A 17,104-nucleotide genomic window follows, 5' to 3' on the forward strand; every position below is an offset into this window, starting at 1 on the left:
CCGAATTCCTGATCTTGGGGGAAAGCCATTTGGTCATTCACCATTGACTGCAAGGTGAGCTCTAGGATTTTACCTGCTTGCCCTTTATCAAGTTGAGGAAGTTAAGGAATGGTGAGCTTTTAAAACCTAGGAAGACGTTATGTTTCTCCAGAGAGGAGCTCCTAGTGCCTTTACCAGCCCCGAGCATCTTGGGCAATTCAGAATTACTTTAATCCAAATTCAGGGTTGGGGTTTCTAGGTGCTTGAAACCAGAGGGAAGTCTGGCTTATCTCCTTGCTCCCAGGGAGAGGCCAGTGGTTCCATCACAAGGCCGGGTACTGGGTTACTGTGTCCTCATCCCAGAAGACTTCTTATCAAACAGTCACCTCGTACCAAACAGCAACAGCCTCTGAATGCTCCATGTTCAACCGGGGTACCCTCGACCCATTTCCCATGTTGTGCCGAGAAAGCTTTTATAATCTCCTTATCTTTTTTTTTGGGGGGGGGCAGGTGCATTGTGTATTACCCTCCGTAGCAGTGAGCCGGTTTGTACTTGGCCTGGGAACAGTTTCCTGTGGGCTGTGTCTCCCCACTGGACTGAAAATCAATACCAAGGTCCAAGAGACTTCTGACTTTGCTTGTTTTCATAAACTCAGTGTCTGGTGCATAGTAAATGTTTAGTACATTTAAAAATTTTTTTAAAATTTCTTATTTGACAGGCTGAGGTACACATAGAGACAGGCACACAGAGGGAGAGGGAAAGGGAGAGGGAGAGGGAGAGGAGAGGGAGGGAGGGGGAGAGAGAGAAGGGAGGGAGGAAGAGGGAGAGGGGGAGGAAGAGGGAGAGGGGGAGGGAGAGGGAGAGGGAGAGGAGAGGGAGGGAGGGGGAGAGAGAGAAGGGAGGGAGGAAGAGGGAGAGGGAGAGGGGGAGAGGGGGAGGGAGAGGGAGGGGGAGAGGGAAAGGGAGGGGGAGAGGGAGGGGGAGAGGGAGAGGGTCCATCTGCTGGTTCACTGCCCAAACGACCGCAAGTCAGGAGCCAGGAACTCCATCACAGCCTCTCAAGTGGGTGGCAGGGGTCGTCCTCTGCTGCTCTCCCCTGCGCATCAGCAGGGACCTGAGTCGGAAGTGGAGCAGCCTGGCGATACGGAATGCTGATGTTGCAGGTGGTGCTTAACCTGCGGCGCCACATCAGCCTCCTCCAGGGCATCTTTTGAACGGTGTGCAAGGTCGGTAAACCGTAGACGTCGCCGATTGTTTCTCTGTGGGGCCCTGGAAGGCACAGGCAGCCTCTGTTTTGTTCACAGACTATCCGAGAACCTCTGGATCTCAGAGCCCGAATAAACTTCTGTCGGGAGAGTGAATGAGCCGGGAGGTGATGACAACGAGAATCTAATTTCCTGCCAGTCCAGGATCATGCTTTGCTGTTGTTTCAAGCCCTTAAAAAGTGCAGCTCTGCGAATTTCGAGGTAGAAAACGTCTCCAGGAAATTGGAATTTGTACTGGCGCGCTCTAAACAATGCCAGCCAGAGGCTTGGTGCGTGATAAAGAACGGAGAAGGCCGTGTTGGCCACCGGCCAGCACTCCCGGGTCACCCCTTCATCTGCGGAAACCCCCTCCTCCCGTGCATCCCGTGGTCAACCCGCTAAATTGGAAAATAAATCCCAGCCGGGCGAAGGTGTCGGCTGATAAAGGCTTGAGCCGCGGCCCCTCCAAGGGGAATTTGCATTTTAATAGAAAGCTTGTCCAGCCCCGCTGGGGAAATTCCAAGCACCGGCCTCCGACAGCCCTCAGGGATACACCGCGGGCCGCCGGTGCCCAGCAGAGGACTCCCAGGCCCGGGGAAGCCGCCCGCCCTTCCCCCTTTCCTTTGACCTCCGCCACTTGGGTGGGATCCCCGCAGACTCCTCAAGCTCCCGGGCCCGGGGTGGGGGGCAGCGCGGCGCCTCCCGCACGGGAAGTCTCAGCGCCACCGCAGCGTAGGGCAGCCCGAACCGCCAAGTTTCCCTGGCGTTCCAGGAAAGCCAAGGCCAGTTACCCCCTACCCCCCAAATGTGTCGGCAAGAGCGCGTGCGGGGGCTTCGGGGGCTATTTATGATGCTGTCCCTTTAGAATCGTTTTGTGAAATTTCTTAACGGTCCAAACTTTTGACGTGCACCTAAAGCCCTGCAACGAAAGGCGGGCGTGCAGCGGCCGCGCGTGACCTGGGGACGTCTTAGCCGAGCTCTCCGCGGACGGCTTGGGAGAGTCCCGCAGCGCAGGCCGGCAGCACGCTGGCGCTCGGATTGCGGCGCCGGCGCCGGGCTCCTGCCCGCGGCCAATTCGGGGCCCGGCGCTCGGAATTCTCCGCCTCCGCGCCGCCGCGCGCGCCCACCCCGGCCCGGCCGCAGGCTCCGCCGGCTCCCAGGCCCCTTCCGCGCCGCCCGCCGCTGCCCTCGCCGAGGACGCGCCCGGGTCCCTTCCTCTGCCCCAAGCCCCGCGGCCGCCGCCGCCCGCGGAGACGGGAGCGCCGAGGCCCAGCGCTCGGACCGCACCTGCGCCCTCTTCCGCGCCCCCTGCCGGGGTCCCGGCTCCCGCTCCAGCCCGGTCCCAGCGCGCAGCGGCGGAGCTCGCGCCCGGCTCGGCGGCAGCCGCGCTCGCACCCGCTCTCGGCCCGGGGAGCGCGCGGGGCGGGCGGGAGAGGGCGCAGCGCGGCGCGGCCGGCTAGCGGGCGGGCAGGCGGCGCGGCGGCCCTGCGGAGCGGCGGCGGCGGCATGGGCGCGGGCACCGGCGGGGGCTGCGGGCACCCGGCTCCCCGCCCGCCCCGGCCCGCCCCCGGCGCGCGGCCGCCGCAGCCCCCGCGGCCGGCGGGGAGCCCGTCTCCGTCCCCGTCCCCGGCGCAACTTGCCCCGGACTCTCAGTGAGCAGCGGCGGCGGCGGCGGCGCGCGTCGGGCCGGGAGGGAGCCGGGAGAGGCGTGCGGGCGCCCGGCGCGATGCCTCCGGCCGGCGGCCCCCGCGCGCCGCGCCCCGCCGCGCCGCCCCGCAGCCTGTCCCGCCTGCGCGAGTGCCCGGGCCGTTCCCGCATCGTGCTGGTGCTCGGGGCCACGCAGATGGCGCTCGGATGCCTCATCGTGGCCGTGAGCTTCGCCGCGCTGGCGCTCACCACCTCGGCCCGCGTCCGCCACTCCTGCCCATTCTGGGCAGGCTTCTCGGTGAGTGTCTGCGGCCCGGCGGGCGCGGGGCTCCGGGCGAGGGCGAGGGGCGCTGCGGCCGCCCGGCCTTCCCCGCCGGCGCCCAGGGCGCAGCGGCGGCCCCGCGGGCTGCAGTTGGAAACTCCGGGCAGGAGAACTCCGGGGCGACCCGCGCGCCTGCGGCCCCGCGCGCGCCCTCTCCCACAGCGCCGACCTCCGCAGTTACTTTTTCCTGGAGCTTCGGGTTGAAGCTCGGCGCTCGCCGTGCGCCTCGGGAGGGTGGGCGACGGCCGGGGCGTGCGGCCGAGGGGCCCGCGCCTCGCCGGGGCTGCCCTGCCTCCGGGGGACCCCGCACTCGCGGGGACCCGGCCTGGCCGGCGGAGCTGCCTTGTCGGAGGCGGGAGGCGGGATCCGAACCCAGGGCGGAGCTGTGGGTCCGCGCGCGTCTCCTTGGTGACGGCCGCAGCCCGCGGCGGGGACGTCTTGTGCCCCAGTCACCCGCACCGCGTTGCGTGGGCCGGGGGCGTGCTTCCCGAGCCGCAGCCCGCGGGGGTGACCGGTTCTCTCTGCTGGAGAAGCGATGGTCTCCAAGAGTTAATAGTTGGCATTTCGTAGCGTTTTCCTGCAAGTTGCTTTTCTCCTGTATTAATAGAAAAATGGACATATGGGAACGGGAAAGGAGTTTGCGGAGCAGATACTCGGAGAGGCGCCGGCTCCGAGGACTCCGCCGTCGGAGGCGGCGCCGAGCTGTAACCTGTCGGCTCCGGGTGTGTTCATTCCTCCCCACACATCCAAACCAGGCCTTTGTAATGAGTGTTGCCATTTGCGCATGGGTTTTGAAATTAAAACAAGCCCAGCTTTATTTATTTATCAAGTTCCTAGCTTGGTTTTTAAGAGAGCCGAGTAGAACTGGCGCTGGAACGCTGATCCTTCCAGGTGTGTGGCTCACGCTGATGGGGGTATGAATCTTCAGGGTATCTTTCAGACCGGGGCTGAGGCCCCAGGAGCTGAGCAGGATGCAGTCAGAGCTCCCGGGGTTCAGGTAACAGAGCAGGCGGGAGCCCGAGTCAGATCCTCGGCGTGCACAGGCTGCACGCGTCTGTGCCTCGGCTTCAGCGCTGCTGAGCGTGCATTGTTTGCACGTCTGTCTGCCAGGCAGAGGTTCCTGTGTGCTGGGAGCAGCCTACAGGTGGCAGCCTGCTGAGTTAGCGGCACTCCCGGCTGCTCCAGACTCCTAGCCTTGGCCATGGCATTGACCCTCTCAAGGGTGTGCAGGGAACTGTGTGTGTGTGTGTGTGTGTGTGTGTGTTTAATAAGACTCATACATTGGACACCATAGAAAAGCCACATATGTGACAAATGCACTTGCACCACGTTTTGCAGATAGGTAACGCACAGCTGTGAACGCGTTGGACAGATAGGTAAAGCAGTTAATTCCCCTTGCATCTGCAGTGTCATTGTGTTCAACAGCCATGAGCTGTTGGTTCCAAACTTCCCGAGATTCAGAGTCATTCCACAGAGTTCTGCTCTGGGCCCTCTTTCCTCTTAGGCTGTGGGGAGCAGCAATGAACCCAACAAACGCTGCTGACATCTTAGGGATTTTAATATACCTTTTTTTTTTGCTTCGGGGCGGGGGTGGCCTTCTCCCTCCCTCCCGCTTTTATGTCTGTTTTCTCATGGGCTCGGTCTTCAGACTTAATGTGCAACGGGCACCTTTGAAATTCCTTCAGCACAGAATGTAGTGGGCCCATCTGTGGATTCCACCCAATCTTGGATTGAAAATATTAGGGAAGAAATGGCATCCGCGCTGAACATGTACAGACTTTGTTTTGCCGTTCTTCTCCACACATACTGTCTGTTAACATAGGCTTTACGTTGTGGTAGGGCTTATAAGTCATGGAGAGGTGAGTTAAAGTGCCAGAGAGGGGGTGCATTTATTTAGGAAAAATATCATTGCTAAGAAACCAGTACCCTGCTGAGCACTTACTGAGCCGCATGGGAAGGTGAGTGTCTCCGTGGGGTAACCCATCCTCTGTGACCAGGGGAGCCCCGTCTCCTGGTGCTCAGGGCCTTGGCCACTTTCAGCCCATCGAATTTGGCCTGGGTTCCTGGCTTGCCCTGCCGCACAGCTGTGAGAGGTCTGGCTCCGTTCCTGGCCTCTCTCAGTTCTTGGCAGCTTCTGCTGGGTGAGCTGAGGTGAAGGGATAACTGACCCAGGGTCACCTGGCCATGCAGTGGCATTGAGCGCAGTTGCTCTGACTTCAGATGCCACATTCCCAATTGGATTTAACCGCCAAGATGGAAGGGGAGAGAATAAAGCCCAGCGGTGAAGACGTTGGCCTTGGCCCTTTGGGAGAGCACAGGTCACGCCTGGGAAGGCGCAGACAGGCGCTAGGTCTGAGCAGGCATGGCACTGGGGTGGCGGGGACGTTGAAGAGTGGGGGAGCCGGGGCAAAGTCGGAGGCAGGCAGCGGTCAGTAGGGGTTGGGCAGGCAGGTCTGGCTGGGGAGCCGTGCAGTTCCAGTCGTTTGAGGGCCACCTGCAAGGGACTTGTCCCAGGGTGAGCCAGCACCCCCGGTAGAAGCAGGGTCTGTTTCCCTATGTGTGAATGGCTGGCCCGTGTTTGAGTGGGGATGACCCATGGTAACAGCTTAGAAGACTGAGCAGAGCTGGGGGCTTGCACAGTTAGCTGTAATCCAGCGACTGCATTACTTGCTGTGATGGCCAGGACACCAGAGATGAGCAGGTACCTTGTGAGCTATGCGCAGTGCCAGTTATGTGTGTTTGTAAAGACAGACTCATTGGGAGCTGCCTCTCTCCCTCCCTCCCTCCTTCCCTCCTTCCCTCCTTCCCTCCCTCCCTCCCTCTCTCTCTCTCTCTCTCTCTCTCTCTCTCTGTGTGTGTGTGTGTGTGTGTGTTTTCCTCTAACACCAACTGTGCTGGATTTTTTCATATCCCCAAAGCAATATATACTAGTTGCAATAACAACACAAAGATATATATAAAAATATGCTTTATTCTATTGCAATTCTGAACCCAGAGGTAACCAGTATCACCACAGTTGTTTAATGTCATCCTTCCAAGCTTTGCTTTACAAACACAAAATATGTTTCTTTTCTTGAAAAAAAAAAAAAAACCTGCAAAATTGGGATTCTTCCACCCACATTACTTGTTGGCTTCTTTCTTTATTGTCTAATGAATACTCCCAACTTGTTGTGATCATTTTTTAACCGATTCCTTTTATGGCTGGGTAGTAGTCCATAGGATGAATTGTTACAATGTAGTCACTTATTCTACTGCTGGGGAGTTCTGATTGTATCAGCTCTGTGTCGTCACAGACAGTGCTGGTGATCTATCCTGAGATGCCGGCTTGTTTCTGAGAATAAATTCTCCAAAGTGGAATGGCTGTGAAAGAATACTGAGAGGTGAAATTCTTAGGCATTGCTGGGTTAATTTCCATAAAGGATGGGAGAAGTCCCACTTATAGGATTCTTGCATGAGAACCCTCCCTCCCACTTCCTGCAGCATGTGCTGTCAGCAGACCAAACATTTTTATTAATCTGATAGAAGAAAAAGATACTGTTTTCGTTTGATCTTAATTTCAGTGTCTACTTTATTATATGTTACAAATTATTTTCTCATGTAGCTTAATCGTTGGTGTCTTTCGCCATGTAGGAAATCCCAACACTGTTATCTGTCTGAAAGGGGGAGAGAGAGAGGGAGAGGGGGAGGGGGAGGGCTCTTGCATCCACTGGTTCACTTCCCCAAATGGCCATCCAGCTTTCCTGTGTGGGTGGTGGGTGGCAGGGGCCCCAGTGCTTGGACCATCCTCTGCTGCTTTCCTAGGTGCGTTAGCAGGGTGCAGGTTGGGAAGCAGAGCAGCTGGGACTCCAACCGTGGCTCCTGTATGGGATGCCGGCCTCATAGGTGGTGGCCTAGCCACTGTGCCACACTTTTCACGTAGGCAGGTCCTTTAGTTTTTCTGTTTACAGTTCCTGAATTCTTTTCTCTCAGTTAATGTGGTCATCGTCACAGCAGTCACACAAGTGTTCTAAATTTCCTTCTAATTGTATTTTTGCATGCCTGCATTAATCATCCAGAATTCACTTTGCATATGGCTCGAAGACGCAGAGCAAACTTTATTGGCTTTCAGTGTTCTTGTGGACCTGCGATTCTGTTTTTGGAACCCATTCGGTCTTGCTCTCTTGGTTGTCTGTTTTGGAGTCGGTACTGCTTTGTTTTGATGATGGTGACCCCATGGTGAGCTTTACCAGCCGGGCAAGGGCAGGGCCGTCCATGTGGATTTTCTTCTTCAAGTGTGCCGTGGCTGTTCGTCTATATGAACTTCAAAATGTTCATGTCTGGTTCCTGGGAAGACCCCCATAGGGCCTGGATTGAAGTTGCCTTACGTTTATGGATTGCTGGTGGCCGTCGTGACGCTCTGAGACCCCCAGGACCACAGGGTGTCTCTTCGTTGTCCTTTGCTGCATACCATCCGGAAGTGCCTTACGGGAGCACACCCAGCGGCAGAGCAGTTGTTCACTGAGGTCTGAACTCCTGAGAACTAAGCTCAGAGATGTCGTGGCCAGCCACGTGATGCGGAGTCCCCGTGGCCAGCCATGTGATGCAGAGACCCCAGAGGCCCTGGAAGCAGCCCCAGGACCTCCTGGTGTTGGGGAGAGATGGGAGGTAAAAGGGAGCTGCTGACCACTGTGGAAACCAAAGGGCATGTGGAGTCACTCACTGTATGAGTAAGCTCAGGCCTGCACGGGCGCACCTGAGAGCAGGTGGCGAGCTGGGCCCTCCCACGTTACCGTGTGGGTGAGAGTGATGAACTGCGGGGGGATGTAGGAAACGGACACCCAGCTGAGCAGGACAGGAGAGGGGGGTTTCAGGTGGTGGAGGTCAGAAGGGAGACCCCACCCTACCAGGGACCGAGGTCTCAGCCACTGCTGTCATGGCGAATGATGATAACGTCGACAACCTGGACCCCAGAGAGCGCAGCCTTGGGGGTCGTGAGCGCTGCAGCGTGCTGGGACTGGGGCAGAGAGCTGGAGCCGCGGATGCTTCCTGAGTTTGCAAAGGTTCTGGACCTAATTGTGAGGAGTAATTAAGTGGCTACAGAGAGAATCCACCTGGGAAAGCTGACCTGGCCTGTCCCCATGTTATTAGGAACTTTCTCCTATCGGATCAGGAAAATCCACCTCATCTAAACTTGGGGAAGAAGGGAATATGATCTTACATCAGGCAGAACTTAAAAAAAGGAAGAAAATGAACATACTGGAAGTTTGGAGAGAGAGAGAGAGGGAGCATCCTAGAAAAGCGATAAATTCATTATTTCAGTATAAGCTACAGGAAGGCAGTTGTGCAAGACCTGGGAGGAATTTTAAAAAGAAAAGACGTACAGTTAGAAAATAGAGGTAGGAAAGGAGCTGAGAGACGCGTCAGGAGAGCATTCTGGAAACAGAGAATGAAGACGGAGTCAGAAGGAACAGCAGAGCGAGTGGATGCCCTGGAAAATGGAAGTGAAAAGGAGAAAGTGAAAAAAATGAATGAATGAAATGGATGAGAAGGTGGTGAATAGATGGGCAGAGGTGGTGAGGTTGTGTATAGGTGGGGCAGCCAGCAAAGGCAGAACAAAGCAGTAGAGTAACATAAACGTTTAGAACTGTGCGTTGAAGAAACTCCTGAAATTAGACAAGACTTGATGGGATTCCCCCTGGAACTGGGGAGAAACAATCAGAGGGAAACAGTCCACACTGAGATAATTAACAGATTTCAAAAGATGAGATAAACAAATCAACCAACCTTTGGGCATCCAGGTGAGAATTCCCTGTTGCTCTTAAGCGCCGTGTCTTGGAGCACTCATAGCCAGGTTGTGTGCTGAGAAACAGGGAGACGATAGTTTCAACGATATTTTTGGGAAAGTGCCTGAAATTCCTATGTTACCGAAAAGTTGCAGGAAAGAACTAATAACTCATATACATCTTCAGTTAGATTCCCAAGTTATGATCATTTTATCGCACTGGGCCCTTGGCTTTTACTTGTACACACTGCTTCTCCATACAGATACTCGTCACAATGAGGCTGTTTCTTAACCTTCCGAGATGACTTCACCCTTAAACAGTCGGCGTGTTTCCCTGACTCTTCACCTGGCCAGCAGGAACCCTTCCTTGGGAGATTAACAGTGGAAGAACGTTTTCACCCAGCGTGTGGGCCACATTCTGATTTCACTGTCCCCTCTGGCCCAAGCGCCTGGCCAGGGACACGTGTGCATCCTGTATCCTCATTCTGCTCAGTGTTGCTTTGTGTGTCATGCTTTCCATGGCTTTAATTTTTATTTTATGAGAGAGAGAGAGAGAGAGAGAAAGTGCCCCCATCTGCTGTTTCACTCCCAACATGTCTGCAACCCCCAGGGCCGGGCCAGGCTGAAGCCAGGCGCTGGGCACTCAGTCTGGATCTCCCACGTGTGTGGCAGCAATCCACATCCGTGAGCCACCACCACCTTCTTCCCAAGGTGTGCGTGGGCAGGAAGCTGGGATCAGTAGTGGAGCGAGGACTCGGACCCAGGCATGCTGATACAGGATGAAGGAGTAGCTCTCCGAACGCCCACCACTTGTATTCTCCAGCCTGGGCCACATGCTGTCCAGGGTGGCCATGAACCTGGTCCTCTGATTTATCCTCATGGCCAGACTCAGAAGCGGTGCTGTGCTCCTCTGGGTGCCTGTGATGTCACCTCCCTCACCTGTGTCCTGGGACACTTGATCCACGCCTGTTGGGGCTGTCGCCCAGGTGTACTCGCCTTAAAGCCATCATTCCCCTTTGATCATGCTTTGTGGGGAGGCGTCCCAGGGTTGTACCAGTGTCTGGTTCATGGTCAGACCCTACCAGTCAACCTTGGTGTCCGTTAATGACTGCAGCTGAGTCGGCCCCTCTGTGATGGTGGCAACCAGGATTGTCTGTTTCCATCATTCCTTCTCCGTTCATTAGCTGCTGCTCCACTGTGAGGGGGGCGGCCCCTTTCTGTCATTTATTTATTTATTAAGCTTATAGCAGTATGGACTCATGGTCCCCAATTTTGTGTGACGGGGTCGTCAGAGCTAACATGATTTACTGTGGTGCTCAAACTGCCCTAACGTGTTTGCACCGTACCCTGTGCATTTTACATGGCGATGTTGCAGGCTGATTTTGTACTTCTCCCTGCTCTAGCCCCAACACCTGTCATTTCTCCAAGAAGCCCCAGTGCCTTTCATCTGAGGTTGACGTTTGGATTAAGATGCTCAGTGCCAAGGGGCCCGCTCAGTGGACATAGCGGGAAGATGCACACAACCCCCACACGCACACACACACTCCAGTGTTTGTTGATGTTCAGCCTTGTGCTTTCCTGCTTCTCATCTGCTGCTGCTTCTCTCTGCTCCTGAGAAGTCCCTGATTACAGTTCTGGCTGTTTCTACTTCTCCTTTCTGCTTTATGTTTTTTGATGTTCGATTGGGAGGTGCATGGATGTTCAGGGCTCTGTGTCCCCTTTGTGGACTGACCCTTTTATTGTCGTGTCATGTCCCCTTTTCTCCCTGCTAATTTTTTCCCCTGGAAGTCTAATTATCTGGTATTAATACAGCCAGTTCAGCTTCTCCTTGACTGTTGTTTAATGGTATATCTTTCCCTGAATTTTTACTGTTAGCTTACCCGTGCCATCATATTTGTAGTGAGCCCCTTCAAGGCAGCATTGAGGGGCATACACCAGAGGTATCGTGGGTTTGGCTTCAGACCCTGCAGTGGAGTGAACATCACAGTGAAGTGGATCCCATAGCATTTCAATTTCCCAGTATATGTGACAGTTATGCTGTACACTCTACACATTCTCTTCAGGGTGCACTGAAACTGTGTCTAAAAAGCCAATGTACAGTCCTTAATTAAGAGATAACTTTACTGGTAGACAGTGATTATCTGCACTGCTGGAGAAGTGGCACTGACAGACTTGCTGATGCATGGTTGCCCCAAATCTTCTGCTTGCGAAACCTGCAGAATCCGGGAAACCCAGTGAAGTGAAACACAAGGAAGCCAGGCAGGCTGATGGCTGGGTCTATTTCAATATCTTTGTCGTCTTAACTTGGAAAATAGAAATTGTATGTATTTAAGGTATACACAGTGATTTTGGTCTATCTGAATCTGTAGAGTGGGGTGATTAAGTCAGCTGACTAGCATATTGATTGCCCTCTGAGCCATTGCCACAGATCCCCTGCTGTACAGTAAGCCAGGGAGGCACCCGTTCTACCTGGGTGACTGCAGCTTCGTACCCTTGACCGGCATCCCCTGTTCCCCCCTTCACCCCTGCCCTTGTTAACTGCAGGGCCACCCTCTGCTTCCAGGAGTCCAGCTTTGCTTGGATCTGAGAGTATGTGACATCGTGTGGCGTGTGTCTTCCTGTTCTGTGCTGTCTTACTCTGCATGGTGTTTAAGTTTCCCTCGTACGGGTTAGCGCTTCCTTCCCTTCTCAGGTGGTGTTATACCGCATTGCGTGCATTCACCCTGTTGGCTTCCCCGTTCTTCTGCCCATGGACCCTGCGTTGCCAGCTGTGAATCATGGGGCCGTTACATGGGTGTCCTCACCTCTGCTTTCCACTTGCTGATCTCACTCTCTCCTGTGTGTGTGTGTGTGTGTGTGTGAGATTCTCGGGGTTACATGTCACCTTTGACAGTCTGTTTAGATCTGCATATTCTGTTTTTGTCCCAGATTATGGGATGGATATGATCACCTTCCTCACTGAAGCCACCATGTTTCTCCATTCTTTCCCACCCTCCGCCCCTCCCCTCATCCCCCCATTCTCAGGGAAAGAGAGCAAGTGGGTCCTCGTCTGCCAGTTCACTCCCCAGGTGCTGGACCAGGAGCTGGTAACACAGGCCGGGTCTCCCACAGATGTAGATGTCAGGAAACCAATTACTGGCACCATCACTGCTATTCCCCAGGGTCCACCTAAGTGGAAAGGGAGTCAGGAGCCGGCATCGGGAATTGAACCTGGGTACTCTGCATGTGGGACTTGGGCATCTTAACCACTGAGCTAAACAACCACTCCTGGTTCATTTTTAAAATTTTCTTTTTCTTTTTTTTCAAAAGAAAATGGACCTTGAACGTTACATAGTTTAGATAATTTGGGTAGGTGAGAGAGAATTTTTTTCCTTTTGTATCGCATTTTTTTTTAATTGGGGGAGGTTTGAATTGGAATTTTGAAAAGTTCAGCAGAAGTGCTACATCCTGTGGTTTCACTGAAGAGTGAAGACGTCGCGATGGGGCCTGGGGTGGTTCTTCAGGCTGTGGATTGCTCCTCTGCTGAGTTCCGGCTGCGTGGGAGGCCTGCTGCCCGTGTGGAGCCGTCGTCGGGGAGACAGTCCCCGAGAGATGTTCAGACACAGGAAGGGCCAGAGCACGGCTTCCTGGCGGCACCCCAGAGGCACCTGCTGCGGGGTCACCCCGCAGTGAGGGATCCGGGAGCTCTCCTGCAGGCCCTGGCTCGTGCTCCCCCTGGCGGCCAGGTGCAGCCCTGCAGCCGTGGTTCTTAGAGACCAGGTGACTCTCAAGGTGGGATTTCCGGGCCGACTTCCAGACACGCCCCCGCTTCACGCCCACCCGAATTCTGTTCCTGCACTTAAATAGGCCGTGTCGGCTGGTCTGATTTTTCATCTGGCTTTACTGAGCTATCTCCATGTTTCCGTGTCCTGTTTGGGGAAGACAGCGTGGTTGAATCACCATCTGCTTCCAAATGTGGATGCAGGTGTCCTGTTTTCCGTAAAAGACACCGTATCCTGAGGTGGACGGCAGCTTACGGAGCTCGTGGGAGCTGAGGATGTAGCACTGGCATTTGGTGTGTGTGGGGGGGGAGGGTACTAAGACAACGACTCCGGGCATAATACACAAACAGAAACAAACTGCCTTGTTTGCATAGACCACTTCTGGAGCCTGTGACATAATCATATGTGTCACATACGTGTAAGGTGCTCTAAAATAAACCCTTAAAATGGAAACTTACGCTTTTACAGAGAAAATTTGGGAAGAGCAATTTAAAAGTATTTTTTGAGAGGTAGAGAAAGAGAGAGAGAGAGAGAGAGAAGGAAACAGAGCTCCCATCTGGCGATTCGCTACCCAAATGCCCATGACAGCCTGGACTAGGCCAGATGAAGCCAGGATCCCAGAAACCAATCCAGGGTGGCGTGGCACAGGGGCTGGCTGGAGCTCAGCCGGTTCAGCCATCACTGCTGTCTCCCAGTGTCTGCACAGCAGGAAGCTGGAGTCAGGAGCCAGAGCCAGAGCTGGGTATCAAACCATGTACCCCAGAGTGGGATGCAGGTGGCTCAGCCAGTGTCCTCATGGCTAGGCCAAATGCTTGCCCCAAGAGCAGATTTTTATTTAAAACACAAATAGACTTTGTCATTATCTAATTTTCAGAGTGATGCTGGCTGCTCGTCTGGAGTGAGAACTTAGATGACGGCTTTGACGGTGAATGGAGAGTGGTTCTGAAACGCGTGTATGGGACTTTGTCATTTGAAAGGACCGTGATAATGACACCTGCTTAGCGTGTTGAGGAGCCGCTTAGCCACGATGAGCGTGTGCTCTCTGAGATCTTCTGACTTAGAAAACGGTATATGTGTAGTTTTATCTTTTTTTCAGTTTTCCAGCCACTCACAGGGGGACAGCGCTGCTTCGGAGACTAACGTTTTGACCCAGTGTCATACGGGAAGCACAGCACCCACGTTGCACCTGCCGCTTCCTGGGCTCAGTGTTGGTGCCTGCAGATCCTGTCACATGCCTGCTGTTGCCTTGGTGCCATGGCGGGTGGGGGGCGCGGTAGAGCCGGTGAGGGAGTCGCACCGAAGGAGCCGTGGCTGTCGTAACAGGTGGCAGACTGCCCGTGACACTCAGCCGGGGATCCAGGCCCCCGTGAATACTGGAGTCTGCAGGCGCTCCAGGCCCTTTTGTGAGGTGGGGCAGTATTTGCATATAATCTACACAGTGCCCCCACATACCTGACGTCATTTCCTGTGTACCTAGCACTGTGTAAGTGCCATGGACTAGTTGTTAGACTGCATTGTTTAGGGACTAATGGCAAGGAAGAGAGCTCGGTTCCGCACAGGTGCAGTTTCTTTCTCATTTTCCTTCCTGGGTCCGTGGACTCTGAGGCTGTGGCATCTGCAGCTACGGAGGGCACCTGTGCACGTGTGTTTCATGATACGCCATCCGTCACCTGCCCAGCGACTTCCCCAGTCATCCGGTATCTATTCCTGGTAGCCCAGACGCGTGCTTGTAAGTGGGAGCAATCGAATCTGGGAGTATCTAAAGAGAGAGAGAAAGAGAGAGAGAGAAGAGAATATGTTCACGGAAATTAACATTCAGACAGAACAGACAGGTACAAACCGAACTCAGACTCCGCTTCCCAGCTGCCCAGGGTTCAGTCTTTGCAGCCCCTGTGCGGCTATGCTTTAGTGACAAGCACACGGCTGTCTTCCTGTCTCCTCTCGGCGAAGGTGTGGCCGATGCCCCCTGTGGTTGGTCACCTGCCCTGCTTTCCCGCTCCGGAAGCCTCGAGGGTCGCCCTTTGTTCCTGGCGTTCTGCCTGTTTCTGCAGTGTGGGGGCCGGAGTGCTTAGCCAACCTGTCCGTTCCTGAATGCAGAAGACGGTGTTCATCGTTCATTTCATCTCCTCTTTCCTCTGCTCCTCTGCTTGCAGCTCCCGGGGCAGCCTCGCAGGTGTCTTCACTTCTCTCCCTTTGTTTCCACTCAACATTTTTTTTTTTATTTGTGTGAAAGGCAGAGAGACGTGGAGAGCGCCAAAGACAGAGAGAGATCTTCTTGTGTTTCTTTTTGCCTTTGGCTTCATCATCTGGGAGAGTTCTTCAGCTGGGCCATCTGTGGAAACTGAAAAAAATTATCGCCGTGGTGACACAGCATTGCTGCGGTGACACGGCGCTGGACAGTGGAGAGGGCTCCCAGGCCGCACGGTGCGGCAGGGTGCGCGGGGCTGCGAGAGGGGAGGCACCTGCGTGAGCTCCCCATGTCCTTTCTCTGTCCTGCAGGCCGTGCCCTGTCCCCCGCCTGTGAACTGCTAAGATGGTTGAGAGGTCCTTGGGCCTGGGGCAACAGGTGCATTGGAGGAGATGGCTTTTCTGCCTCTCGGGCCTCAGAGGTCAACCCAGGCGGCAGGACCGGTTCAGTAGCCAGCACTAAGAGGAAGCAGGTGCAGCCACCGTGCTGAGCGTTTTCCACCATGATCTGCAGGTGGTGCGGGTTGCCCCTGTCTGTCTCGAACCCCAGCCCAGCGGAGTGGTGGTCGCTGGCGGGCAGCTTCATTCTGCTTCCACTGAGGGTCTGTGCTGTGCTTCCCAGCCCCTGTGGAGACGGCCCCCTGGAGAGCAGGCCAGGTGAGAGGACCTGTCCTTTCTGTTTCTGTAAAGCCTTATTTTATTTGAAAGGCAAGTGACACACAGACACACACACACACGCACACGCACACACACGCACACACACATCTTCTGTTTGCTGATTGGTTCACTCCCCAGATGGCTGCAAATGCCGGGACTAGGCCGGGCCAAAGCCGGGCCAAAGCCAGGACCCAGGAACTCTATCCAGGTCTCCCAGTGGGTGACAGGAGCCCAGCGGTGTGGGCCAGCCTCTGCTTCCTCTCCAAGGGCATTAGCAAGGAGCTGGATTGGAAACGAAGCAGCTGAGATTCCAGTGAATGCTCCAATATAGTATGCTGGCGTCACAGGCAGCGACTTAACCCGTTGCTCCACGGTGCTGGCTCCCGTGAGATTAATGTGTTCTTTTACACAAGTAATCATAATTTAATTTTTGCTCTCAATTACGTTTTCCGCTCCTCTTTCTCTTGTCTCCTGGCTGCATCCTTTTCCCATTTCTGTCTGGAGGGTACTTGTCGGAATTAAGTAAAACAGGTTTCCTTGTCTGCTCCCAGGACAGACTTCCAGTGGTGTTTTCCCTCTTCCACCCAAATGCGCCGTGGGAGCAGGAAGACCCCGGAGCGGCGGCTCCCGGGCTGGGCAGCTAGCAGAGCCTGGCTGCAGTCGGCCCTCCCTTGAGTCCTGTCCCAATTTCCCATTCTTCTCCTCTACCACCTGGTGGAAGCTTCGTGGACCTCCCTGTAGTTATTGCAAGAATTATATTTTTGAAAATTTAAATTGACCCATTTTTCCCCTCTTCCGGTGAATCCTATTAGCCTGCAGCTCTTCTGCCCGTGAAATCCAGGGCACTTGTTGCTTTGGTGGGCACAGCAGGTGCTGAGCGGGGAACTCATGGCTCAGCCCGAAGTCCCTATGTAGTCTTTCAAGACTTACTCCAGAGGCTCCCCTTTGTATACCGAGAGCAGAGCTGGGCGGCCTGGAGGTGGTTGTGGTCCAGATGAGGGGCTCTGAGATTTGCCTTGGAGATTTCTGTGTGAGGAAGAAAGACTTTTAGATGAGAGTGAAGAGTGTGGGTGCCCGCCGTGGGAGCCGTCCACAGAGGGCAGAGAGACCCCCCTAGACAACACAGATGGCACCGCCCCTCCACCAGCAGAGGCTGTGGAGCCTGCAGCCTCGTCTTTAGGATCCTCCGCCGTCAGGAGAAGTGGCCGTGCTTCCTGGGGGTGATGCCCGGGCTCTGCTCTGCGGGGACGCCTTTGCAGCGGACACAGCCAGGGCAGGACGAGCTCATTCTCAGCGAGAGGCCAACAGGAAGACAGCGCTGCCCCAGCCCCACCCACTTCTTCCGTGCCCACATCTGCCAGTCACACAAATCTGCAGCGAGCCTGGGGCCTGCGGCGGTCACAGTACGCATGGGCTGTGCGTATTTGGGCATCCACATGGCTGAGCCTGTCCTTCCTGGAGGACCTGCATGCTGGCTGGGGTGGGAGTGGCATGGAGACCCAGGCGTGGGAGACCGTGGGTGTCTTCTTGGGCCTACTGCTCTCT

General features: G+C 55.1%; 1 protein-coding gene across 1 annotated transcript in view; it reads left to right on the plus strand.

The window, feature by feature from the left end:
* The first annotated feature begins 2,245 nt into the window (after window positions 1-2,245).
* Window positions 2,246-17,104, plus strand: part of ENTREP2 (endosomal transmembrane epsin interactor 2) — a 384,436-nt gene continuing 369,577 nt past the window's right edge. The window contains exon 1 of the mRNA XM_070053528.2: window positions 2,246-3,169. Coding sequence (XP_069909629.1) covers window positions 2,951-3,169 — 219 coding nt within the window. The 5' untranslated portion in view covers window positions 2,246-2,950. The remainder of the gene's footprint in view (window positions 3,170-17,104) is intronic.

This window comes from Oryctolagus cuniculus, chromosome 12, assembly GCF_051225735.1.
Source record: "Oryctolagus cuniculus isolate XC-2025 breed Fujian yellow rabbit chromosome 12, ASM5122573v1, whole genome shotgun sequence".
In the NCBI taxonomy this organism is placed as follows: Eukaryota; Metazoa; Chordata; class Mammalia; order Lagomorpha; family Leporidae; genus Oryctolagus; species Oryctolagus cuniculus.